The sequence below is a fragment of the Hypanus sabinus genome, chromosome 21 (assembly GCF_030144855.1).
Source record: "Hypanus sabinus isolate sHypSab1 chromosome 21, sHypSab1.hap1, whole genome shotgun sequence".
Lineage (NCBI taxonomy): Eukaryota > Metazoa > Chordata > Chondrichthyes > Myliobatiformes > Dasyatidae > Hypanus > Hypanus sabinus.
The window spans coordinates 54,841,734-54,868,583 of record NC_082726.1 but is presented as its reverse complement, the minus strand read 5'-3'; the positions used below and the strand labels follow the sequence as shown (position 1 = coordinate 54,868,583).

At 44.8% G+C, this 26,850-nt stretch overlaps 1 protein-coding gene across 4 annotated transcripts in view; it reads right to left on the bottom strand.

The window, feature by feature from the left end:
• LOC132379059 (AT-rich interactive domain-containing protein 3A-like) overlaps positions 1–26,850 on the bottom strand; it is a 244,142-nt gene that overhangs the window by 154,131 nt on the left and 63,161 nt on the right. For 3 of the 4 annotated variants that reach the window (XM_059946560.1, XM_059946562.1, XM_059946561.1), the window contains exon 3: positions 16,948–17,055. The exons of the other annotated variant lie outside the window; for it this stretch is intronic. In XM_059946560.1, the coding sequence (XP_059802543.1) occupies positions 16,948–17,055 (108 nt within the window). The remainder of the gene's footprint in view (positions 1–16,947; positions 17,056–26,850) is intronic. 4 annotated transcript variants of the gene reach the window in all.

The following is a 26,850-nucleotide window of genomic DNA, read 5'->3' as shown; positions in this document are numbered from 1 at the left end:
ATAAAATACTTCCTTCCCTACTTTCCCCATGATGAACTGCATATTTTTACATTTTCAACGCTACATGATTTGAGCTTCATCATCACCATTTTCTCCCCAAGGATTTTTGCTGTGCCTGTATGGGGGTGGTGGTGAAGGAGTCACAGGAGCTGTCAGTGCCCTGTGATCAAGAAAACTATCAGATGGAGACCGCAGGCAGCCATTACCTCCTTGCTACCAAACTCAGATTCCTTCCTGTCAAGTGCGAGGTCATATTCCTTCTCTTTACACACAAGCCTCTGCCAAAAGTGTAAACCTACATCCTCAAACCAAATCACTCCAGTGGGGCTGAGATGAGGGAAGTTGTTATTTGGTTATGCATCACAGAAACGGGTCCTTTGGCTCAAGTCATCCATGCCAACCAATGTTCCTTCCAGGTTCATCCATGTACCTGGGTCCAAATGTCTTCTGATCACTGTAATTGCCCACTTCCCCAGGCAGCCCATCCATGTACCTTCACCTTTTCTGTGAAAACTTGCCTTTCAGGTTCTTCCTGCCTATCAGATCTTTAAATCTGTTCCCTCTCACCTTAATCTACGGCCTCTAGTTTCAGACTCTCCCATCTTAGGGGGTGGGGGAAAGGCCAACTGTCCACTTTATCTATACTCTTGATGATTTTATAAATATTGATCAGATCAGGCCTTAGCCTCTGCTCCAGGGAAAACAATCCAGACCTGACCAATCCCTCCTTGTAACTCAAGCCCTCCGGTGCTGGCGACATCCTGGTCATTCTTTTCTGTACCCTTGCTGGCTTAATCACTTCCTTCCTGTAGCATGGTAACTCAGCCACGTCCTGTACAGCTATTAAACGACGTCCCAACTCCTGTACAACAAAGGAAACTGGGCCACACACCTTATTCACCACTTTCTCCACCTGTATCACCAACTAATGTCTGCACTCAGAGTGGTGGCCCTGAGCAATTCTCTACCATACCATACTGTGCAGGTCATATCAAAGAGGACAGAACATTACAGCACAGTGCAGGCCTTCTGGCCGACAGTGTTGTGCCAGATTTTTAACTACTTCTAAAAATATAATTCTAACACGTCCCTTCTACATAGCCCTCCATTTTTGTATCATCTACGTGTTTCTTAAATGTCCAGAATGTATTTGCCTCTACCATCACATTGGCAGGGTGTTCCACGCACCCACAACTCTCTGTGTAAAAATACTTCCAACTGACATCCCCTTGTACTTTCCTCTAATCACCAAAAATTACACCCCATCATGTTTTCCATTTCCACTTGGGGGTGGGGAAGGTCTGTGGCTATCCACTCAATCAGTGCTTCTTATTATTTTGTATACAGTAACTTTAACAAGTTGCCCCTCATTTTTCCCCTACTCCTCCCCTCTTCCTCTATTCCCCATTCTGGCCGTCTACCTCTTCTCACCTGCCTATCACTTCCCTCTGGCTTCTGTCTGGGTCCCCTCCTCCTTCCCATTCTCCTATGATCCACTCTCCTCTCTAATCCTCCTCTTCCATCCCGTTACCTTTCCCATCCACCTCGCTTACCCCATCACCTTCCAGTTAGCCTCCTTCCTCTCCACCCATCTTTTTTTTTTAACCTGTCGTCTTCCCTTTTCCTTCTCAGTCCCAAAGAAGGGTTTCTGCCCAAAAGGTTGACTGTTTATTAATTTCAATAGATGCTGCCTGATCTGCTGAGCTTCTCCAGAATTCTGTGAGTGTTGCTTTGTCTTTCCAGTATTTGCAAACTTTCACATGTTTATGATTTGCCCCTCAACTTCCTTTTCTCCTTTTCCAAAGCTTCCTTTTCTCCAAAGCTCACTCAACTTATCTTCATAAAACATGCCCTCTAATCCAAGCAGCATCCTCATAAATCTCCTCTGCACCCTCTCCAAAGCTTCCACATCCTTCCTATAATTAAACACAATATTCCAATTGCTCTAACCAGGGCTTTACAGAGCTGGTATAATTCTCCACTGTACAAAGCTATGCAGCTCATACCATTGAACACAGACCATTATCGTACAGAGTAGACTCTTCGGCCCATAATGTGTGCGAACCTTTTAACCCTTCCCTCCCACACAGTCCTCCATTTTTCTGTCATCCATGTAATATATATTTATATCCTTGAATATATTAAAAGAGTTGATTCTAGACTCAAAGGGCACTGGTAGGTATGAGGAGAGCACAAATATAGTCAGGAATACTCTTCAGATCAAGGATCAGCCATGGTCATACTGGATAATGAAGCAGGCATGGAAGTCCCAATGGCTGCCTTCTGCTCGTATTTTCTAAGCTTGGGACGAGGTATGGCCAAGGGTGATGCTTCGGGACTGTTGCGGCTCTCACTTAACAAAAGAGACCCCAGCCCCAAAAGTATTCACTGGCTGTAAAAGGTCACTTTGTGACCTTCTTATAAAAGGAAGCTTAAAAAAGCAAACTCATACTAAATTATAGAACAGAGGCACCTTTACTGGACACCAAATAGCACAGGCTGTAGTTTTTGATATAAACAAGAGTTCATTCACTCTTTAGCAAAAAGAAAGTGTTTTTTTTAGAATGAAAGAAATGTTTCCAAATTGACAAACAAAAACAGGGATGGTGGGCGATGGGATGTCGTAAGTCACAGTTCTGAAACTACTTAAAGCCGATCAGGTTTCCTGGCCTTGGGCGGTGGGGGTTGGGGGGGTAGGAGAGGAGGAGGAGGGCTGGTCTATAAGAAAGGTCAGCGTCATAATGGAGCCAACATCCCAATTGAAATCATCAATAATTAAATCTCTAAAGAGGCTAAGCTTCCTTTATTAAAAAAGATGACAGAGCAATGGATGTAAATGGTCACTCACTATGTCCTCTCCACTGGGTCAGTTCAATGAACTATTCTTTACAGCTTTCTACTTAGCATGAATTTTTCATGCCTGCCGCTGATTATCAGTGCCGTCTCTGACAATGCTGACAGCGTCAGAGGCAGACAGAACTTTCCTCTTACTGCACAGCCTTAAAATGCCCTCAGGGTTAGCATTGTTTGGCAAGGCTGTTTGTGACCAAGGGGAGATGCTCCTGAACAGGAGAAAAGTAACAGGAAGCATCAGGAGGCAAGCAGGAAGCCAGGGCCTGTAGTTGAGTGGCTTGTTCAAATAACAGCACTTATTCCTCTTGGGCCACGATGTGATCAACAGACATCAGTACGCTTGACCAAAGGGCATTGAGATCATTAATTCGAAGGACACTACAGAACAGAAATCAGGCCCTTTGGCCCATCTAGTGTGTGTCAAACTATTAACCTGCCTAGTCCCATTGACCCGCACCTGGACCGTAGCCCTCCATACCTCTCCCGTCATGTACCTACCCAAATTTCTCTTAAAATGTTGAAATTTGAAATTGAACCCACATCCAACACTTCTGCTAGCAGCTTGTTCCACACTCCTACCACTCTCTGAGTGAAAAAGTTTCCCCCTTATGTTTCCCTTAAACATTTTGAAACAGGTGAAGGGGAAGGCGAGTGGGTGGGGAGGGGGGGAATGAAGTAAAAATCTGGAGGGGGAACAGGTGGAGGACGTAAAGGGCTGACTTGTATCTTCCCCCCCCCCACCTTCTTATTCTGGCTGCTTCCCCCTTCCTTTCCAGTCATGATGAAGGATCTCGGCCTGAACCGTCGACTCTTTATTTCCCTCCTGCATTCTGCGTGTTGCATAAGATGCTACTATTGTTTTAACCATAAGGGATTCTGCAGATGAAAGAAATCCAGGGCAACACACACAAAACGCTGGAGGAACTCAGCATCTACGGAGGGGAATAAGCAGCCGATGTTTCAGGCCGAAGCCCTACATCAGGACTGGGTGCGTTGCTCTGGGTTCCCACTAATTGCAGACGGTCCAGTATGACTCTCAGTCTCTTTTGGGAGTATTGGGTAAAAGCTCACCTGTGAAGGTCAGCATAAATAAACTCTAACCTTCCCCCAGTAGGTGCCCAAGGTTGTATTAATGCCAGAACAAAAAAGAAACAAATGGCTGGACCATCTCAACGGGTCCGGCAGCATCTGGGGAGTGAGAAGGAAGTTCGATGGTTTCAGTCAAGATCCTGCGCCAGTCCTGGTGTAGGGGCTTGACTCCAAAACACCAGCCAGCCCTCTGTCTCCACAGATGATCAGAATCAGGTCTAACATCAAAGTCCAAAGTACACAGTATTATCAAAGTGTGGCGACCCACTTTCTGCGCAGGCGAACTGGCTCACAAATAGCCAGCACACGGGGGGAGACTTTGGTAATGCACCTCTGATGCCATTTCCGCCGCTAGGGATTAAATGCCAGCGGCGCGAAGTTTGAATAAACTAGTCTTGAAACGGCTTACTGACTGCTTGTCGTCTCTAGCTCTGTATGTAGTACATCGCTACAAAAGTACATATATGACATTATATACAAACCTGAGGTTTATTTTCTTGCGGGCATACTCAAAGAATCCAAGAAGCACAATAGAATCAATGGAAGACTGCACCCAACAGGATGTACAAACAACCAAAGTGCAAAGAAAAACAATTTTGCAAATACAAAAAAAAATAAATAAGCAATAAATATCAAGAACATGAGAAGAAGAGTCTTTGAAAGTGGGTCCATAGGTTGTGGGATTAGTTGAGTGATGGGGCAAATGAAGTTATCCCAAATGGTTCAAGAGCCTGATAGTTGAGGGGAAACCTGTTCCTGAATCTGGTGGTGTGTATAGGTCCTGAGATCCTTGATGATTAATGCTGCTTTCTTCTGACGTTTTGTGGGAGGGCTCTACCTGTGATGGACTAGGCCACATCCACTACTTTTTGTGGGATTTTCCGTTCAAGGGCATTGGTATCTCCATACCAAGCCATGAAGCAACCAGTCAATATATTCTCCACCGTACATCTGCAGAAGTTTGTCAAAGTTTTAGATGTCACACCCAATCTTTGCAAACTTCTAAGGAAGTAAAGGCGCTGCCATGGTTTCATCATAATCGTATTTACTTGATGGGCCCAGGACAGATCCACTGAAATGATAACATCAAGGAATTTAAAGTTGTTGACCCTCTCCACCCCTGAATCTCCAATGAGGACTGGCTCATGGACTTCCGGTTTCCTCCTCCTGAAGTCAATAACCAGCTCTTTGATCTTGCTGACAATGAGTGAGAGGATGTTTTTGTGGCACCACTCCTATATTCAATCTCCCTCCTATATGCTGATTTGTCACCACCTTTGACTTGGCCAAATATCACTGACATATGTCATGAAATTTGTTGTTTTGTGGCAGCAGTACAGAGCAATATTTTAAAAATATATAAATTACCAAAATAAATATATTTTTAGAATTAAATAAGTAGTGGAAAAATATTGAGATAGTGTTCATGGGTTAGTTCACTGTCCATTCAGAAATCTGATGGCAGAGGGGTAGAAGCTTTTCCTAAAATGTTGAGTGTGTGTCTTCAGGCTCCTGTGCGCCGCTGGGATGGTAGCAGTGAGAACAGGGCATGTCCTGGGTGATGGAGGTCTTTCATTATGGATGACAGCTTTGTGAGGCATCACCATCTGCTGAGTACACGTATATACACACACATAACCCCCACCCCTCTACCTTCCCTCTCACCTATCACTGGTCAGCTTGTACTCCTTTCTCTCTCCCCCCCCCACCTTATTATTCTGGCTTCTGTCCCTGCATTTCCAATCACAATGAAGGATCTCAGCTCATTTATTCCCTTTCATAGATGCTGCCTGTCCTGCTGAGTTCCTCCAACGTTTTGTGTGTGTTGCTCCAGAATCTAGTCTACTCAATCAGATTCCAAAATCTGCTATTCCTTGTGTCTCCACTGTGTCAACGCTGGGAATCTGGGTAGAACACGTGTCGGTCAGTCCTTCCTCCTAACCACAGTCTCTGTCTCAAGAGCACACCTCCAGTCCCTGACAAACTGGTGCCAACTGGCATCGTGGGCCGCTCCTTTTAGGAGGTGGGATAGCCTGAGGAATTCCCACGGATGGCTGGCAAACTTAAGAGGCTGGGCAGTCAGATGGGACAAATATGGGGCTGTAGGGAGGGCAGATTACATATGACAGACACAGCTATTCCTGGGACACGAGAGTGAGCAGCGACAAGGGAGGGAGCAAGAAGTGCTGGTGAAAGCCATGTCCCTTCCCCCTTCATTAGATGAAATGATTAGAATAATTCAGGAATCTGCTGTCGTGAGCATTTCCTATCAGCCAAAATGTTTGGATAAAGACTTCCTTTGCAATGTTTGGTTAGCCATTTCCTGTACGCTATCTAATTATGTGGATATCTGATTCTTCTGCTTAATGTATTTTTGTTTTAAATTATTTTAGGAAGGGGGGAGGGGTTTGAGAAGGGGCTGCTTCTTTGCAAACTTTGAGCACTTTGCACGTAATACTGTGCGAGATAATCCCAGTATTTGCAGAACAGAGAAAAAAAACATTTTGTCCAATAACCTTAATTCAGATTCTAACCGTAATGTTTTAGATGTATTTTCATTGACTATATTTTCAAAGTTCAAAGAAAATTCTTTATCAAAGTATATATAAGTAACAATATATCCCTGATGTTCATTTTCTTGCGGGCATTCATAATAGAGCAAAGAAATACAAAGGAATCAGTGAAAAACTACACACAAAGACTGACAAACAACCAATGTGCAAAAGTAGACAAACTGTGCAAATACAAAAAGAAACTAATAAAGAAGTCCATAGGTTGTGGAATCAGTTCAGTGTTGAGGTGAGTGAATTTATTCACTCTGGCCTGATGGGTGAAGGGTAATAACTGTTCCTGAACCTGGTATTGTGGGAGCTAGGTCACTGGACTAGTTTGGGTCGGTTTGAGTTATTTTGGGTCAGGATTGAAAGGAATTTCATCTATTCGCCTTTAGGTCAGAGGCCCTCCTTTGGCCGGAGTCGACCACGGATATGGCGCCGTAGCTTTACATAGAACATAGAATAGTACAGCACATTACAGGCCCTTTGGCCCACAATGTTGTGCCGACCCTCAACCCTGCCTCCCATATAACCCCCCACCTTAAATTCCTCCATATACCTGTCTAGTAGTCTCTTAAATTTCACCAGTATTTCTGCCTCCACCACTGACTCAGGCAGTGCATTCCACGCACCAACCACTCTCTGAGTGAAAAACCTTTCTCTATAATCCCCCTTGAACTTCCGTCCCCTTAGCTTAAAGCCATGAACTCTTGTACTAAGCAGCGGTGTCCTGGGGAAGAGGCGCTGGCTGTCCACTCTATCTATTCCTCTTAATATCTTGTACACCTCTATCATGTCTCCTCTCATCCTCCTCTCCAAAGAGTAAAGCCCTAGCTCCTTTAATCCCTGATCATAATCCATACTCTCTAAACCAGGCAGCATCCTGGTAAATCTCCTCTGTACCCTTTCCAATGCTTCCACATCCTTCCTATAGTGAGGCGACCAGAACTGGACACAATACTCCAAGTGTGGCCTAACTAGAGTTTTATAGAGCTGCATCATTATATCGCGTCTCAAACTCTATCCCTCAACTTGTGAAAGCTAACACCCCATAAGCTTTCTTAATTACCCTATGTACCTGTGAGGCAACTTTCAGGGATCTGTGGACATGTACCCCAAGATCCCTCTGCTCCTCCATACTACCAAGTATCCTGCCATTTATTGTGTACTCTGCCTTGGAGTTTGTCCTTCCAAAGTGTACCACCTCACACTTCTCCAGGTTGAACTCCATCTGCCACTTCTCAGCCCAGTTCTGCATCCTATTAAGGTGTCTCTGCAATCTTCGACAATCCTCTACACTATCTACAACACCACCAACCTTTGTGTCGTTTGCAAACTTTGTACCTGATACGCAAGCCAAGACAGCACAATATGGAGAGCAAACCATTGCCCAAGCAGCAAGCTTCCCCTCTCTACACAAGCAGTGGCAGAGACCATGACAGTTTGGCACCAGTGGCGATGCAGGAATTACCAGTCAGTGTTGATTTCAACGTAGGACTGTCTTAGGGACTCTAGCTCAGGATTCTGCCTCAAAGTTTACTCCCCAAACCTTCCCTTTGAGTGGGTACAGTGGCAAGGCAATGGATACTTGAGATCAGAACTTTCCTTCTCCTAGATGAGCTGCTGACAAGCTCTATCTGCCTGAAGTTACTGGTTTTAAAGTGCCTGTAACCCGCCGTTGCCCTTTCTCCTGAGAGTAGAAGCAGTCCCACCAGGTTTAGTAGCTAAACCCCATGTGAAGGCCAGGAGGGAGACGTTGTTGTCAGAGGCTACTTGAGGCTCATGCCATTTTTTGGAGCATTTAATGGGTTGCAGGAGCTTGTCCACATGACCTCCCAAGGCTGCGACAACCTTAAGGAACCAGCTTTTAGGTAACACAGGGGGTATCTATATTCACCTGTAGAACACACAGGACCTCAGTCACGGCACCTTCAACAGTGTGCCACCCACTTCGCATCTGGGGTCTTTACATTCAGTCCTAAGCCTCTAGTGCCATCAGTATGGAGTTTCCACATTCTTCCTGTTACCGTGCACCAGTTTCCTCTCACACACTAAAGATATGCACATTGCTAGATTCGTTGGCCAACACAAACTGCCCCTATTGTGTAGGTGGGTGGCAGAAAGTTGGGAGGAGGACAACTGGTGCAAAATGGTCAAGGCAGACTGGGAGGGCAGAAGGACCTGTCTCCATGTTGTATGGAGTCCACATTTGGGACCCCAGCAGCTTTCAAGATCAGAGATGACACTGAATCTAAACCATGACTGAGGGCAAAGGCCATTCAGCCCATCATGTCTATACAGTTGCTTGAGGGAGCCCTTCAGTAAGCCATGTTCTGTTTTCACAACAACGCAAGGTTTCTTTTTTGATCATTTATCTGGTCACCCCACCATTGTGGGGAGTAACCCACCCCCACTGAAAAGCCATTCAATGTTTTAAAACTTCAAAGTAAATTGTATGTAACAATCGCATAAACACCAAAATGTGAGAAAATACCATACAGAATGTTAAACACCATTCTGCAGAGTCCACAGCCACTAGCCGCCGAAGTGAGTGAAGCCAGTCCCAGAGGTGATGGCTGCAGGCCACAGCCACCGAGGCAGTCTGTTCAGCGCTGCGTCGATGGCTGCAGAGCTAGTTCCGGCCAAAGCACTTCGATCAAATTGCGCTATTAGTAAAGAAGAGTAAACAAAAACACATGGAACATAAACGGCAGTGACCCCCTAAAGTGAGTCAACTGCTGCAGAGACTGTTCAGCACTGCCAACATTAAGCGTCAAACCGTAATCCCCCCCAAAAGTGAGTTCGACTTCATCTGGCTTTCTTCTGGAGGCAGGGGAACTCCGGGAGGGAAAACCGGTCACCTCAAGTTCTTCACGCATACAACCCAATTGTTCCCAAACGCACTGTCATGAGCCTGATAAACTGTCTGTTCAGGCACCTGCAGGTCCCTGTAATCACACTTACCTTCCTCCTCACCTGGCTTCACCCATCACCTGTCATCTTGTACTCCTTCCTCTCCCCCAGCTTCTTATATTAACCGCTTCCTCCTTCCTTTCCAGTTCTGATGAAGGGTCTTGGGCCGAAACGTTAATTCTTTATTCCCTTCATTAGATGCTGCCAGACCTGCAGAGTTCCTCCAGCACTGTGTGTGTGTTACTCTGGGTTTCCAGCATCTGCAGAATCTCTCGTGTTTCCTGAATGCTGCTTCACATGTCTACACACGCAGACGTATGTCCACATACATACATGCCAACAGACACCCATGTGCACTCACACATGTGCCCACACTAACCCCTCATACACACATACCATATTCCCCAGGGAGGGAGAGCCACTTCAAAAGGGACATGAGGGGTAATTTCCTCAGGGGATGGTGCATACACAAAACAAACAAGGCCAGTATATGTATAAAATTTAGTAGACACTTGGAGAGGCAGTTGATGTGGGCCAAACACTGGTAAATGGGACTAGCTCAGATGGTCAGCATGGATGTTGGGCTGAAGGGCCTGTTCCCATGCTGTGATTCTGTAATTTATTACATTGAGGGAGTACTGATATTAAGTGGCACTCAATGACCCATCCTGCTCTACCCCAAACTGTCCTGCAGCTTTCCCCTAGTTAGACAATGTGGAGCCTCAATTACTATAAAAGCCTATATAGTGCATTTACTATAATATAGTGTTTAACATAGGTGGCGAGGTGGAGTTTCGTCTCCACCAAGGCAGGTGTAAGGTGCTCCTTCCCTCCGCTAGCCTGCAGGTCACCCTTGGGGCAAGGTATAGCACCTTGGGCAAGGTGTAGCATTCAGGGTCATGTGAAGCCATGGGAGCAGGTGGTGCATATCACATGTCCTGGGTTATACGACTACTGATGACAGGCAGACAATCTCTGAAGAGTCTTGACAATGGCTGGGGTTACCCATCTTCAAAAGACACTGCCAAGAGGAAGGCAATGGCAAACCACTTGGAAAGAAGAATTTGCCAAGAACCCTAACCCATACGACACAGCACATAATGATGACAATGATTTCCACCAGCACCACCCTTCGCAGCGCATTCCAGGAGCCTACAACTTTATTGTAAAAAACTTACCTTGTAACGCTCCTTTAAACTTCACATCCTCTGGGACCTGATATTTCCACCCTGGGAAGAGATCTCATTATCTGCCCTAGTTATATCTCTTTATAAACTTCTATCCTGCCCCTCAGCTTCTGACACTCCAGAAAAAAATAATTATTTTTTATCCCACCTCACCTCATCACAGCCAATGCTCTGTAATCCAGCTAACACCCTGCTGAAACTCCTCTGCACTCTCTCTAAAGCCTCCTCATCCTTCTTGATCCTACACACAATGCTTCAAGTTTGATTGGCCACGTCATACAACACGGCACGTAATGAACGAGCAAAGTGTAAAATATGACTCAATCAGTTATGATCACAGGCCTCAAGTTGCCAAGTTATGAAGTCATTACCAAATCACTTGTTTTTTTTTAATGGGATGTTTTACAAGATTTCCCAAATTAACTGGAGCTAATTATGTACCATCGGTTTTACAATTTTGTTCCCACTTTATTTGCGTAATTATCTGAAGAACACACACACACCAAACACGACAACTCTGCAAAAACAATCAGATAATCGATGTTTAGCATCATTGTCAATCTACATGCAGATAGTTTCAGAATCAGATTTATTATCATTGAGTTATATGATGTAAAAATTGGTGTCTTTCATCATCAGTGGAAAGATATAAAAACTATTAAAACTACAAAGATATAAGTGTAAAACAAAAAGAATACCGAAGGTTCATGCACAGTTCAGAAATCTGATGGTGGAGGGTTTGAAGCAGTTCCTAAATTGTTGAGTGTTGGTTTTTAGGCTTCTGTACCTCCTTCCCTGATGGTAGTAATGAGAACATGGAGCCACAGCAACTACTACACATCCATTAAGGAAGAAATTCTTCAGCCAGAGGGTATTGAATTTGTGGAATCCATTGCCACAGGTGGCTGTGGAGGCCAAGTCATATGGCAGAGGTTGACAGATTCTTAATTAATCAAGGCATGAAGGGATATGGGGAGAAGGCAGGAGACTGGGCAGAGAAAGAAAATGGATCAGCCATGATGAAATGGGGGAACAGACTTGATGGGACAAATGGCCTAATTCTACTCCTATATCTTGTGGTCTTATGATCTAATCATACTAATCTATTTTATTCCTTTCACTTTCTCATCAACTCACCCAAGATTCCACCGCTGGTCTACATGCCAGGGACCTACTAACCAACCTGCAGGAGGAAACCAGAGCACGCAGGGGAAAGCACATATAGGCACAGTGAAAACGTGCAAACTTCTCGCAGACAGACCTGAGGTCAGGATTGATCCTGGGTCGCTGAAGCTAGGAGCTAGTAGCTCTAATAAAAGATGACTGTGTCAGATAGTGATATTTATAAAAGGAGAAATAGTGCTCAATATACAACTGCTCCACCCTTGATTCAGAATTAGGATTCTTATCACTGAACTATGTCATGGAATTTGTTGTTTAGCCAAAAGATTCAAGGCAATTCATAAGGGTAAAAGGGTTTAAGATATAGGAGCAGAATCTGGCCATTCATTAAGTCTGTGCTTCAAAGGTTTCAAAGGTCCAATTTAATGTCAGAGAAATGTATACAATATACATCCTGAAATGCTTTTTCTTCACAAAACATCCATGAAAATAGAGGAGTGCCCCAAAGAATGACTGACAATTAAATGTTAGAATCCCTAAGTCCCCCCAGCTCCCCTCCCTCCCGCACATAAGCAGCAGCAAGCAACAAATCCCCTCCCCCACCAGCAAAAAAAGCGTTAGCACCCGCCACCAAGCACAAGCGTGAGCAAAGCAATAGCAAAGACACAGACTTGCAGTTACCTCAAGGACTTCCCATTTCACCCGGTATATGACATACCACAGGCTCTCTCTCTCTCTCTCTCTCCCTAATAAGATAGAAAGACGTGCCTCCGTTTTCCTCTTCCATTTGATCATGGTTAATTTATTTTCCCACTCAACCCCATTCTCCTGCCTTCTCCCCATAACGTTTGATGCCTTTACTAATCAAGAAGCTATCAAACTTCGCTTTAAATACACCCAATGACTTGGTCTCTACAGTGGTTTGTGGCAATGAATTCTATAGATTCACCACCCTATGGCTGAAGAAATTCATCCTCATCTCTGTTCTCAAAGGATGCTTCTCAATTTGAGGCTGTGCGCTCTGGTCCAAGACTCTCCCACTGCTGGAAACATCCTATCTACATCCACACTATCTAGGCATTTCAATTCAGCGCTATGACATAGTTGCAGTGTGGTAGAGTGGAGATAGCTCTCTACCAAAGGAAGTGTAAGGCTCTGCTAGCCTGTAGGTCATCCTTGGGCAAGGTGTAGCATGTGCTAACCCCTGCCGATCAGGGTCTTTTGAAGCCAGGGGAGTAGGTGGTAGATGGTCGTATGAGCAGTTGGTACAAATCACAAGTCCTGGTTATGCAACTACTGATGCCAGGCAGTCAATCTCTGAAGAGTATTGATAATAGCTGGGGTAACTTGTAAAGACCACTAACCAGAACCACTCCACACGGTCATTGAAAAGACCATGATTGCCCAGGTGATATAATGCAGCACATAACGATGATGTAGTTGCATGAGAATAGAGAAGGGGCTTCAAAGATTTGGTTAATGTTTATAGGCAGGGGAATCGCCACAGTTGGAGCTCAGGATGCAGGAAGATTCTTTTAAGAATAGATATTTCCATCCTAAATGAGGAAGAGATGGTGCTATTTTGAGAACTTTCTATACAAGAGTTCAGTATATTTAATTTTAATTGTAAACATAATGCAACAATATTAAACTTGGTTAAAAAAAAATTCCATGGTATTTTGCAAGTGTAATCCGATTGACAATTATCCTGAGCAATATTGGCTGAGACGACAAAAGGTCTGTCAAAGTGGAAGGTTTTAAAGAGCATTCCAAATGTAGGGAAGGTTATAAGGAGGAAATTCCAGAGCTTCGATCCCAGGCAACGGAAGGCCGATGGTGGAGAGGCAGAAAACTGGATGAATGTAAGGCCAGAATTAGAGACTAAGATGTGGGACTGGGGAATAGCCACTGGGGGGGGGGGGGGGGGGGTTTACAATGAGAATATTGAGGGACCTAAATAAATGCCAGAACTTTAAATCTGAGTCAGGTGGTCACAAGGGGCAGCACAGGACTGCTGTGTGCGTACAGCACCCAGGAAACAAACAGCAGAGCGTTGACTTCCCTCTCACCTCCCAGAACACTGAACTGTTGAGGTTACAAAAAGCATTTCAGCCACACATGCGGATACGTTGCAGCTCAGTATGGCACTGCAAACAACTGCAGAGAGTTGTGGACACAGCCCAGTCCATCAAGCAAACCAGCCTCCCGCATCGTTAACGCTGTTTACACTTCCCACTGCCTTGTGAAAGCAGCTAACATAACCTTGCATCCCTCCCTCCCAGGTCCTTCTCTCTTCTCCCCTCTCCCATTGGGCAGAAAATGCAAAAGTTTGAGACAAGTACCACTATTATTGGACTCTTCAACAGTAGGATTACGCACTGTAAAAGATGAACTCATGATCTCCCAAGTTATCTTGTAGTGGCCCTTGCATTTTATTTGTCTCCACTCTCTCTGTAACAGTAGTTCTACATTTGGTTTTCTTTTTACCACCTTGATGTACTTATGTATCAAAGTCAAAGTAAATTTATTATCAAAGCACATATACTGTATGTCACCATATACTACATTGAGATTCATTTTGTTGCAGACATTTACAGGAAAATAAAGTACAATAGAATTTATGATAAAATTTATAGATAAAACCTGACAACCAATGTGCAATAGAAGACAATGTAGAGCAGTATTTATACTGAGAACATCAGTCTGATGGTTATAGGGTAATAACTACCGAACCTGGTGCTACGGGACCCAAGGCTTCTGCACCCCCTTCTCACTGGTGGTGATGAAAAGAGAACGTGGCCTGCATGATGGGGATCACTGATGATGGAGATGCTGCTTTCTTGTGGCAGTGTTCCTTGCAGAGAGGCTCAATCATGGGAGGACTTTGCCTGTGATGGACTGGGCTGTATCCACCACGTTCCGCATGTGTGGACGGCGCAAAAAAATCTGTCTCTGTACTTGCAACAACAATGAACCAATTAACTATATTGTCCAAAAACCTCAGCAAACGAAGAGTTAAACTCGGTAACTAGAATTAGCTACTCCTGGTGTATGCATCTTGTATTCAGTCCCGCTCTCTTGGCTCCCCGGAGGCCTTTCCATTCCACTTATTTCCTCAAGAAGATGGTGTTCTATTGTTTTGTTAAGTGCTGTCAGTTTAGCAGCTTTTCACTGCTCCATGTAGATGCTCAGTGTGGTCACGTGCACAGGAGACGCCACTTGTGTCACTTCCTCGGCTCTGCCCCGAGGAGAATAAATGATGAGGGAGTGGCCAGGCGATTAAAACATAGTGCTAGCTCACTTCTCGCAACACTGAGTACAGGGAGCCCTAATTACAAGATGGGGATAAGCCCCTCAAGCTTGTTCAACCACAGGAAAAAATACAACAGTAGAATACCCCGCATCTAGACATCTGAGAAAGGATGTGCTGGCATTGGAGTGGGTTCAGAAGTTTACCAGAATGATCCTAGGAATGAAAGGGTTAATGCATGTGGAACATTTGATGGTTCTGGGCCTGTACCTGCTGGAGTCAAGAAACTCACTGAAACCTCCAGAATAGCCTGCATCTCCCCTTTCTGAGTTGAGCAATGAAACTGCCTTTATGATTTGGCATTTTTGAGGTGTAAACTGAAGGCTCAAAAGCACAGGACGGTTTATGGGCTGAATCGAGGCGGCAGGCCCCGGGCTCAAGAGCAAGGAATGAGCCAATGTAAGGCCATTGCTGGAGCAGGTTTGGAGTCGACTTGAAGCAGCAGATCCGAGTGAGGTGAAGTACAGTGCAGGCAGTGGGGCTTGGACCTGAGAGTGAAGTGAGGAACAAGCTGATATATGACTGATTTAAGTGCCGGCCAGATTGGAAAGGTTGGTTATGGGCCGAATCAAGGCAGCGGGGCCCAGGCTGGAGAGCGCGTCGAAGCAGCAGGGCCCAGGTCTGAGAGCGAGGAATGAACCAATGTTTGGCTGATTTAAGTGCTGCGTCAGATTGAAAAGGTCAGGGTGTTGGGGCCAGAGCCTGGTGGCTTGGCAAGGTTTACTGGTCTCTGTGCTGAACCGAGACTGTAGCCTGCAATGAACTGGATTGGATGTGGTGGTGGTGAAATCACTTCCATGAGCTCCTGTTCTGAACGTTATTCGCTTGGCTTTTGTAGTTTGCACAATCTGTTCTTTTCCTTTGCACATTGGTTATTTGACAGTCTTTTTTTAATGGATTTTAGTGTTCTATGGCTTCCTGTAAGGAAACAAATCTCAAGATTGTATAAAGTACACATACGTTGATAATAAATGTACTTTGAACTTTGAGTATTGAAAGGCCTAGATGGAGAGGGTATTGCATTAGTGGGAGAGTCTAGAACCAGACGGCACAGCCTCAGAATACTATGGTTTAGAACATAGATGAGGTGGAATTTCTCTAGCCAGAGGGTGACGGATCTGTGGAGTTCATTGCCACAGATGGCTGTGAAGGCCAAGTCATTGGGTATATTTAAAGCAGAAGTTCTTCATTAGTAACGGTGTCAAAGGTTACAGGGAGAAATCAGGAAAATGGGGATTAGAGAGAAATAAATCTGCTATGATCAAATGGGAGATAGGTCTCGATGGGTCAAAGGACCTAACTCTGCCTCTATGTCTTAAGGTCTTATCTTTCAATAACTCACGGATTATGGAGAGGAATAGACAGTGTTTCAGGTCAGGACCCTTCATCCAATCTAGAAGAGTCTCAATCTAGAACATTGAGTATCTAGTCCCTCCACAAATGCTGTCTGATGCACAGAGTTCCTCCAGCATCTTCTTTGTTGCTCTAGATCCCAACATCAGCTTTTCCTTGTGTCTCATCAGTCAACATCAAGTTACAGTAACCAATTAACACACCAATCGGCACATCGCTGGGACATGGGGGAAACTAGAGCACCTGGAGAAAACGTTGGGAAGGGTCACTCCATATAAAATTCCTTACGGACAGCACCAGAGGCCAGGGTTGGACCAATGTTGCTGGAGTTGGGAGCACATGGCTCTACCCACTGTACCCCTGTCCCTCCGCTCTCCAGACTTTTCTTCCTCATTCTGCTTCTGCTCCCAATGGATAATTATGTTTGTTGGCTGGAGTTTCCCATAACTGCCAATGATAGGGTGGGCTGTTGTTGCAATATGAAAGGTTGGGATGACAGCACAGAACGTCAGAAAAAGTTGGGTCAAACTAAAACTACTGGACAGTGAATGAAAGAGGGGCTTACCTGCTTAATAGTGCCAGGAATGTGGGGAACTGTCACATTGGCTGTTCGGAAAGAGTTTTTTCCCCCTGACTCTGATTGGTCATTTGCCATCCAATCAGAAGGTTGCATCTAAGGAGGAAAAAACATTTTGTTTGTCCAATCAGAAAATAGGGATTCAACACACAGGACATGGTATTATTCCAATCATCATAAGGTACAAAAAAAATACTAGGTTATACTCGGTGCATTCTTAAATAGATAATCATCGTTATTTTTCCCCGTGTTATAAAGCTGAGCTGGATAGATCCACAGCCAAAGATTTCACTCTGTTATTACAGTAATGGTACTTTCAGTTTGTAATGTTGAGATATCTTGGGGCATCAAAAAGGTGCGATATGAATGCAAGCTCTTGATTCTTTCCTATGTTTGCAAAGATAAAAATTCAGTAAAAACGCCTCTCCATATACAAGAAAGGAAGTGGCAAATATGTGGTATTTCACAAAGCCCACTCTGAGTATTGGGTTTCGCTTGAATGCCAAGAAGTATCCAAACCTACACAAGGAGGAAACCGCCTCCACATTGCAGGCATGGTCTGTGTGTGTCCTTCAAGCCCTCAATAAATACCAGCCTGCAACTGGCCTTGTCACTCTGAGCATTTCAAAGCTTCCATTTCTGCCTAGCTCCTGGCATTGCATTTCTAAGGAGAAGTGGTTGAGAGTGGGAAACCTGGGTTGCAAAACCACATCCTACTGAGTTCATAATCCAAGATTATTGCTTGGCTCATTGCCAATGATGTTGTCTGCCAGATACTCTACACGTGCCTCTCTCTTGTCTTCTGCCAAACAGTAAGAATTATGGGGAGAAGGCTGGAGGAAGATGGAGATAAAAAACAGCCATTCATGATTGAATGGCTGTGCAGACTCGAGGAGTCAAATGGCCTAATTCTGATTATTTTAATCAGCAGAAAATTAAGCCAACCATGAACAAAAAGCTGAGTGGAAACCTGAATCCTGTAGTCCAATCTATTGAGGTTACTAATCAGTAGGTACAATCTTTTGAGGCATGCTGACCTCCTTATGACTGAATAAACTGTACCTACATAACAGAATAGTACACAGGAGAAAGGATTGTCCTAATGAAGGGTTTTGGTCCAAAATGTCTACTGTTTATTCCTCTCCATAGGTGCTGCTTAACCTGCTAAGTTCCCCTATCACTTGAATGAATTGCTCTGGATTTTCAGCATCTGCAGAATCTCTTGTAAGGTCAGATGACATTTGGAATACTGTGACGGAGTACTGTTCATGGACCATTCAGAAATCTGATGGCAAAGGGGAAAAAGCAGTTCCTAAAATGCTGAATATGGTTCCTGGACCTCCTCTCTGATGGTGGTAACACGAGGGCTTGCTCTGAATTGTGAGTATCCGTAATAATGGCTGCCACCTTCTTGACACAACCTCTCTTGAAAATGCCCTTGATGGTGGGGAGGATTGTGCCCCTGATGGAGCTGGCTGAGACTGTAACCCTCTGCAGTCTCATGCAATCCTGTGCATTGCAGCCTCCACACCGGGCAATAACGCAACCCCTCAGAATGCTGTCCACTGCACATCTATACAAATCTGTAAGTCTTTGGTGACTACCAAATCTCCACGAACTCCTCACGAAGTAGAAGCATTGGTGTGCGTTCTTCATGATCACATCAATGTACTGGGCCCAGGTAGATCCTCTGAGATGCTGACCTTTTTCAAGTGAAGATATGTTTGCCCTGGAACGAGTCCAGAGGTGGTTCACAAAAATGATCCCAGAACAAAAGGCATAACGAATAAGGAGTGCTCGATGCCACAGAGTGCTGTGGAACCCTTGTATTTTAGGCAAAGATTGATAGGTTCTTAATTGGTAAGGAGGTTAAGGGTTACAGGGAGAAGGCAGGAAAACGAGGAAAGAAAAAATATTAGCCATGATTGAATGGCAGAGCAGACTCAACGAGCCAAATGGCCTAATTCTGCTCCTATAACTCATGGTCTTATTTTAAATGAAGCCAACCATGAATAAGATGCTGACTCAGTGGAAACTCTTCTGAATCTTGTATCCCAACTGATGCCTTGTGCCCTGCAAGCTAAATCTATTAATCTAGGCAAAGTGCATTTATAGGCATAAGATCAGGAAGGCTCCAATGGGAATGCTCTTCAGTTTTCTGCCACATCTGTTATGAGTTGGCTACTGGTAATTGCATATTGCCCCCAGCCTTGATATCTCAATTTAGGTTAACTGCTTCAAGCAATTACACATCTCCCCTGCTCCCTTCCCAACTCGCATTAGAGTAATTAAATAAATGTAGCTTCCCAGCTCCAGTTAAAAGCCACTGGGGGAGGAAGCCTTGCAAATAAACTTGGAGCTCAGGGAAATTAAAGCAACATTAAACCTTGCCACTGAGAGGCCCTGCCTGGTATCTTGCAATAAAAAAAAAACGAACAGTCATACTGAACCAAACTCAAGCTGAAGACAAGTCTTGCATTTCTAGCTAGGAAGTGAGAAGGAAACAGATACCTCTCACGATAACCTTTCATTCATTTGGATGCAATGGAGCAGCACAGTAGTGTAGTAGCTAGTTACATGGGTTCAATCTCGCCGCTATCTGTAAGAAGCCTGTACATTCTCCCTGTGCTCACTTGAATTTCCTCCGGGTGCTCCGGTTTCCTCCCATATTCCAAAGACGGATGGGTCAGTAGGTTCAATCACAAACTAGAGAAAATCTGCAGATGCCGAGAATCCAAGCAACACGCACACAAAATGCTGGAGGAGCTCAGCAGGCCAGGCAGCATCCATGGGAAAGAGTAACGAGGTGACGTTTCAGGGCTGAGGTCCTTTGTCTGATTGGTTGTAGATCATCTGGTATAACTGGGCAGCATGGGCTCCCTGGGATGGAAAAGACTGTTACCACTAAACCTTCATAGAGAAATACAGCACAGAAATAGGCCCTTTGGCCCCCTTTGTCTATGCTGACCAAGTGCCCACCTAAGCGAGTCCCCATTTACCTACTTTTGGCCCATATCCCTCCAATCCATTTACTTATCCAATGTCTTTTTTTTTAATCTACAGTTTACAGGGAGAAGGCAGGAGACATAAAATAAACAACCATGACAGTACAGAGAAGCCGACTCAGTGGGCCGAATGGCCTAATTTTGCTCCTGGCTTATGGTCCAATAATTAACGTGAGGTGGCAACAGTCAAAGCCTCTGGAAGTCACAATTCTTTCACAGATAACCAGCGAGAGGGCAGAGAGGGGTATTCTATTCCTGGATGCAGGACGGCCAACAGCTGTCTCCTTCGTGCCTGGAGCCTCCTGGAGAACAACCCAAGTTGGATCAAGGTCACAGCACCTCTGTTACAGATCTCAACTAGCTTGGAGTGAGGGTGGAAGGCAGTGGTAGCAGTGCAATCACTCAAGTATGATGTTCTCCTAAGGGGTTAGTTATTCCCTTAGTGGAGAACGCCTGTGCGTGGCTTAGCTTAAAATGTGGAGGCTGATGCACAGGTAGACACCGCACGGTGGTTGACAGATCACAGTCAGGGTCCAGTTGCATGGAGAGCAAGGTGAATGGGAACCCTTCACTGTGCAGCATTCTTCCACCCTCACTGCTGCTGTGATGTGTCAGCTTCTGCCAGCTCCACTATGGAGGTCTTGGTGGAAGACAGAATCAGAAACAGGTTTACTATCACAGGCGTGTGTCATGAAATTTGTTAACTTAGCAGCAGCAGTTCAAACCAATACATAATTTAGAAGGAAAAAAATTAAAATAATAAATATATCAATTACAGTACACATATAATGAATAAATTTAAAATATTGCAAAAAACAGAAAGAATATATTTTTTTAAAAGTTAGGCAGTGTCCAAAGATTCAAAGTCCATTTAGGAATCGGATGGTAGAGGGGAAGAAGCTGTCCCTGAATTGCTGAGTATGTGCCTTCAGACTTTTGTACCTCCTACCTGATGGTAACAGTGACAAAAGGGCACGTTCTGGGTGCTGGAGGTCCTTAATAATGGACACTGTCTTTCTGAGACACCTTGAAGGTGTCCTGGGTACTTTGTAGGCTAGAACCCAAGATGGAGCTGACTAAATTTACAACCCTCTGCAGTTGCTTTCGGTCCTGTGCAGCAGCACCCCCCATACCAGTCAGTGATGCAGCCTGTCAGAATGCTCTCCACGCTACATCTACAGAAGTTTTAGAGTGTCTTTGTTGACATGCCGAATCTTTTCAAAACTCTTAATGACGTATTGTCGCTGTCTTGCCTTCTTTATAACTGCATTGATAGGTTGGGACCAAGTTAAATCCTCAGAAATCTTGACACCCAGGAACTTGAAACTGCTCACTCTCTCCACTTCTGATCCCTCTACGAGGATTGGTACGTGTTTCTTCATCTCACCCTTCCCATCAACCGCGCATCTAAACCTAGACTAGCTGTGCCAAAGGGCCTCTTTCTGAGCTATACTCATCTACGACACCCTGATCCCCGGCTTCTTTCAATCTCTGGAGTTTAGGGATTAAAATATATATCTGGATCTAAGAGCTACCACAGAAAGTAAAGGTACAATAACAACACTTGAAAGACATTTGGAAATGTAGATACAAAGGAGGGGTTCGGAGGGATAGAGCTCACAATTGGACAAATGGAACTAACTTGGTTAGAAGCATGGTTGTCATGGAATGGTTGGGCTGAAGGATCTGTTTTGTGCTGTATTATGGCCAAACTCACAAGGTTCAGCAGTCTACGAGCGACAACCAGGAGAGAGGGAGGTGGCAATCAGCAGAGATATTATTGCAGTGTTAAATGAGGAAGAAAATTGTGCCATATTAAGTTACTCTATTTTTGCTGCAACCTTTCATCAGCAGAAGCTGCATTTTCTTTTTAAATTTACATCGTTTAAAAATAAAGTTAATCTGAGTTGAATGAAGTTGGTAGTTCCCAGACCAAAGTGAACAAGGGTGGGGGCAGAGGAGTGGGAAGTCGTTGTTCCGGTGCGAAGGGGAGGACAGTGGGGGTTGAAGTAAGTGTGAGGTGAGAAGAGCAGGGTATGAGATGAGAATAGAGTCAAGGGAGGGGCAGGAGTTTGAGGAGGTGAAGAGGCTGCAGAGTTAGTGGGCGGAGAAACAGAGGGGGAAGGCGTAGTCCAAGGGCAGTGTCTGGGGTGGGAAACAAATTCTTGACGGTGTGAGAAGGGGGTTGAAGTAAAATGGTGTAAAATCAGGGGAAGTTCTATAGGTGAAGGTTGGGGAGAGAGTCCAAGGGCTGGGTGTGCAAAAGATGTAAGAGGGAGGGAGAAGGCAGAGCTCAGAGAGGAGGGGAGATTCAAAGACAGGGTTGGTATAGGTCAGAATTCCAAGCAAAGTCCAGGAGTGAGAAGACTGGCGGACTTCCCACAAGATCAGAAATCGGACCCTGTGACTGTGGCAAGAGGATTCTGAGATTCAGAGAAATCATTCAGCTCCTTTCAGAGTCTAAAGCCACGAGCCCAACCTGGCCAAGCTGCACAGCACATTCGGCCTTATTTTTAGCAGTGATGAGACACCATATAGGGGAGAGGTTAACACCCTCACACACTGGTACCAGGATAACACTCTCCCGCTCAATGCCCAAAAAACAAAAAAGCTGATCATGGATTACAGGAGGAACAGATACAGGCTTGAGCTGATTAACATCAGTGGAACTGCAGTTGGGAGGGTGAGTAGTTTAAAGTTCCTCGGTATACACATCACTGAAGATCTCACCTGGACTGTGTGGTAAAAAAAGCACAACAGCATCTCTTCCACCTCAGGCGATTGAAGAAGTTTGGCACGAGACCCTAAGGCCTTCTACAGGGGCACCGTTGAGAGCATCCTAATTGGCTGTATCGCCACCTGGTACAGGAACTTCATTGCTGGGCACAGCAGAGAGTGGTACGGACAGCCCAGCACATCTGTGGATGTGAATTTCCCTCCATTGAGTACATTTACAGAAGCAGGTGCATAAAGAAAGCCTGGAAGATCATCGGGAACACCAGTCACCCCAACCATAAACTGCTTCAGCTGCTTCCGTCTGATAAATAGTACCACAGCATTAAAGCCAGGACCAACAGGCTACGGGACAGCTTCTTTTTGAAAGTCATTAGACTTATAAATTCACATGTCTGTACAATGCAACAGAGTCATAATGCAAAGACTTTTATTCCCTCACATTGTGGGATGGATGTAAGATTTAAATAAATTAATACAATCAGTGAGTTGAATCAGTATTATTACTAGCAATCACTGATGGTTGGCCGCATCAGCTCACGGAATTAACTGAAGAACCCTGTGCTAGAAATCTCCCTGTTTGTTGGTATTTTAACTCTCTCCTTCCAATACACCGCCAAACCAACCCAACCCACCTCCCACTAATTCAAGTCCTGGTTTAGGGGCTTCTATTGCAGTTCCTTGCTGTTAAACAGGTCAGAGATTGTAAAACCAAAAAAAAGGGTTTAGCATAAAACAAGAGCCCAAAGTTCCCTGATGTGAAACAGGCTGTGACCTTTTGCAGGTCAGACAGGAAGGGACAGCATTTCAGACCAATTTTGTTGGCTGTACGCTCTGAACAGTAAACTGAACACAACTGAGAAGCAGAGGGGGTTGGATCCTCTGCTGAATAGTGGAAGAAAGTTAATGACCCACCACTCCTTCTACACTCCCCCAGAAATGCGCCTGACTTAAAGAGACAGACCCTGCTCCATCAGCTGAGATAGTCATACAGCAACGCAAGATAGAAACGGGCTCCATGACACATCCAATCCATGCAGAACTATTACTCTCCCTATTACAACAAGTTACATCAACTTGTTGAGTAGAGAATGGTTCTCCTGGGGATGTTGGACCTCTGGCTCAAACCACCACCCCAGAGGCAGAGGTCCAATATCCCTAGAAAAACCATCCTCAGGTCCAAGGATTAGATTCAGGCCAGGCTTAGACCTGACTAACACTCATTGACCAGACTGTCAAAGTGACAAGGTCCAACAATCACCCATTGCGGGAAGGGTATCGGTCACTCAGGGGATCTCTTGGTCGGCTTGTTCCGCAGTCTGACCAAGCTGGCCGTTTACAGGTCGTGGCAACAGGCTATCGAGGGCTCTGCCTGAGTCGACTGCCTGCCCCACCTCCAGAGCTACACCCGTGCCCAGGTGTGTCCCCGGGTAAGGAGCGCACAGTCTCTACGGGCACAATGGGGTTTGAGTGCATTGTAGGTAATAATAATTGTATTTTAATTTGAAAATTACATAGTTACCATGCTCTGATTATTGTGCAATGTTCTGTTCATGAATAAACTTAAGTTAAAAAAATGCACAAAACAGTAAGGTCTCAAGAGGGAAGTTCAAGTTTGAGTTCAATTATCACTCAACTATACATGAATATAGCCAAATGAAACAGCATTCCCCCAGGGCCAAGGTGCAAAACACATTACCAACAGCACACAGCACAGATAGTACATATGGCTATAACAACAGATAAGCATACAGTCACAAAGAAAAAACAACATAGTGGCATGGCCTATAGATTCATGTATTTCTCCTTGCAACTGTATTCTAGCTGGAGGACAGGAATGCAACAAGAATTATATTCATATAGCAATTTCTGCAAACTTTTAAGCCAATAACATAATTTGGAAGGAAACACGAGGTGCTGAAGGAATTCAGCTGGTCAGGCAACATCTGAGGTGGGAAACGGACAACTGACATTTCAGGTCAAGATGCTTCATCTGATCCCTCCAGATGAAAGGTCTCAACCCAAAACATCAACTGTCCATTTCCCTCCACAGATGCTGCCTACCCAGCTGAGTTCTTCCAGCTCTTTATGTGTGGCTGCAGATTACAGCATCTGCAGTCTCTCGTGCCTCCAATGCAACTTTAGAAATTTGTTCATTTTCATAGGAGATGTAACAGCCAATCAAGTGGGCAAGGACTGCAGACAGCAGCAAGATGGACAGACCATTAACACTTTGACCTTGAAGTGCCAATACTGTGGTATACTGTTCTCTGTTTGCACCCTCCTCACTGGGAGCTTTTGCTTATAGGCATCACCTCATCCACTGAGATAAAGGGTGAAGGATTCAAACCGCTGCTCCGGTCGATGAATGGAGGCTGCAGTACCAGGTTCAGCTTGTTGGACACACATGCCCCACTTTACTCTCAACAAGCTTCTGCAGCTGCCCAGCTGAAAATATCTGTGATGGGCTGCATCACTTCCAACACACTGGAATGTAAGAGACTGCAGAATAATGGACACAGAGAGTGGTGTGTACAGCCCAGTGCACCTGTAGTTGTGAACTTCCCACAATTCAGGACATTTACAAAGGCAGCTGCCTAAAAAGGGCCCGAAGGATTATTGGGGTCCCAAGTCACCCCAACCACAATCTATTCCAGCTGCTACCATCTGGGAAATGGTACCGCAGCCTAAAAGCCAGGACCAACAGGCTCCAGGACAGCTTCTTCCACCAGACTGATTAATTCACGGTGATATGAGTGTATTTCTATGTTACACTGACTGTTCTATTTATTATAAATTACTATGATTGCACATTGCACATTTAGATGGAGATGTAACGTAAGGATTTTTACTCCTCATGAAGGATGTAAGAAATAAAGCCAATTCAATTCAATTCACGGTCTGGTCCTTCGTGGGGACAACCCTCCCCACCACCAACAGTACCAGAGGGCATGGATCGAGAATAAGAGGTCAGTTATTTAAAACAGAGTTGAGGAAGAGCTTCTTCTCCCAGAGAGTTGTGGAGGTGTGGAATGCACTGCCTCGGAAGACGGTGGAGGCCAATTCTCTGGATGCTTTCAAGAAGGAGCTAGATAGATATCTGATGGATAGGGGAATCAAGGGATATGGGGACAAGGCAGGGACTGGGTATTGATAGTGAATGATCAGCCATGATCTCAGAATGGCGGTGCAGACTCGAGGGGCTGAATGGTCTACTTCTGCACCTATTGTCTATTGTCTACAGAAGGCAGCATCAACCACCACATATCTCCACCATCCAGGTCACGCCACCTTCTTGCTGCTACTTTTGGAGAGGAAATACAGTATCTGAAAGTCACACAGCATCTGGTGCATGAACAGTTAGCTACAAGCATCTGGAACCAATGTGCACCACACTAACCCTACCTCAGCAATGGAAAAGAACACACTATTTAAAATGTACACTGCTTATTCTGACTCCTGTACCAAAATGGAAGACCCCACATTTCTACATTATATCCTATCCACCATGGACTTGTCTTTGTTTGTGTCTTTTATTGCAGAAAGGTCTTGGACGCTCTTCACTCTCTTGTATAATTAATGCATAATTCTCGCTCTGTGCGTTGCCTCTATCCTTGTGCCTGTGATGCTGCTATGAGCAAGTTTTGTACCTGCCCCACACATTACATGAGAACATGAAAGTGGGGTGGCACAACAGCACAGTGCCAGGGATTACCAACCAAGGGTTCAATTCCCACCACTGCCATGTAAGGGAGTTGTATGTCCTCCCGTTGACTGCATAGGTTCCCGCTAAGTCTTCCGTTTCCCTGCCACATTCCAAAAAGACATACAGTTAGGGTTAACACGTTGTGGGTATGCAACATCGGTGGCAGAACTTTGGCAATACTTGTGGGCTACCCAGCACATTTGATTTGATGCAAACAGTGCAATTCATTTTATGTTTTGATGTACAAGTGACTAATAAAACTAATTTGCCTCTTTTTACATGACAGTAAACTTGACCTGTTGGGTTTTGGAATTCCAAAAGCTCTGTGAAGTTGACTGTTAAATCTGGCTGTGATGTACCCTCCTAACCTGCACACTACATCAAACAGTACGTACACAGGTGGGACTCTGGAGAGTGTATGGCCTTGATTTAAGCTCAATGATGCAA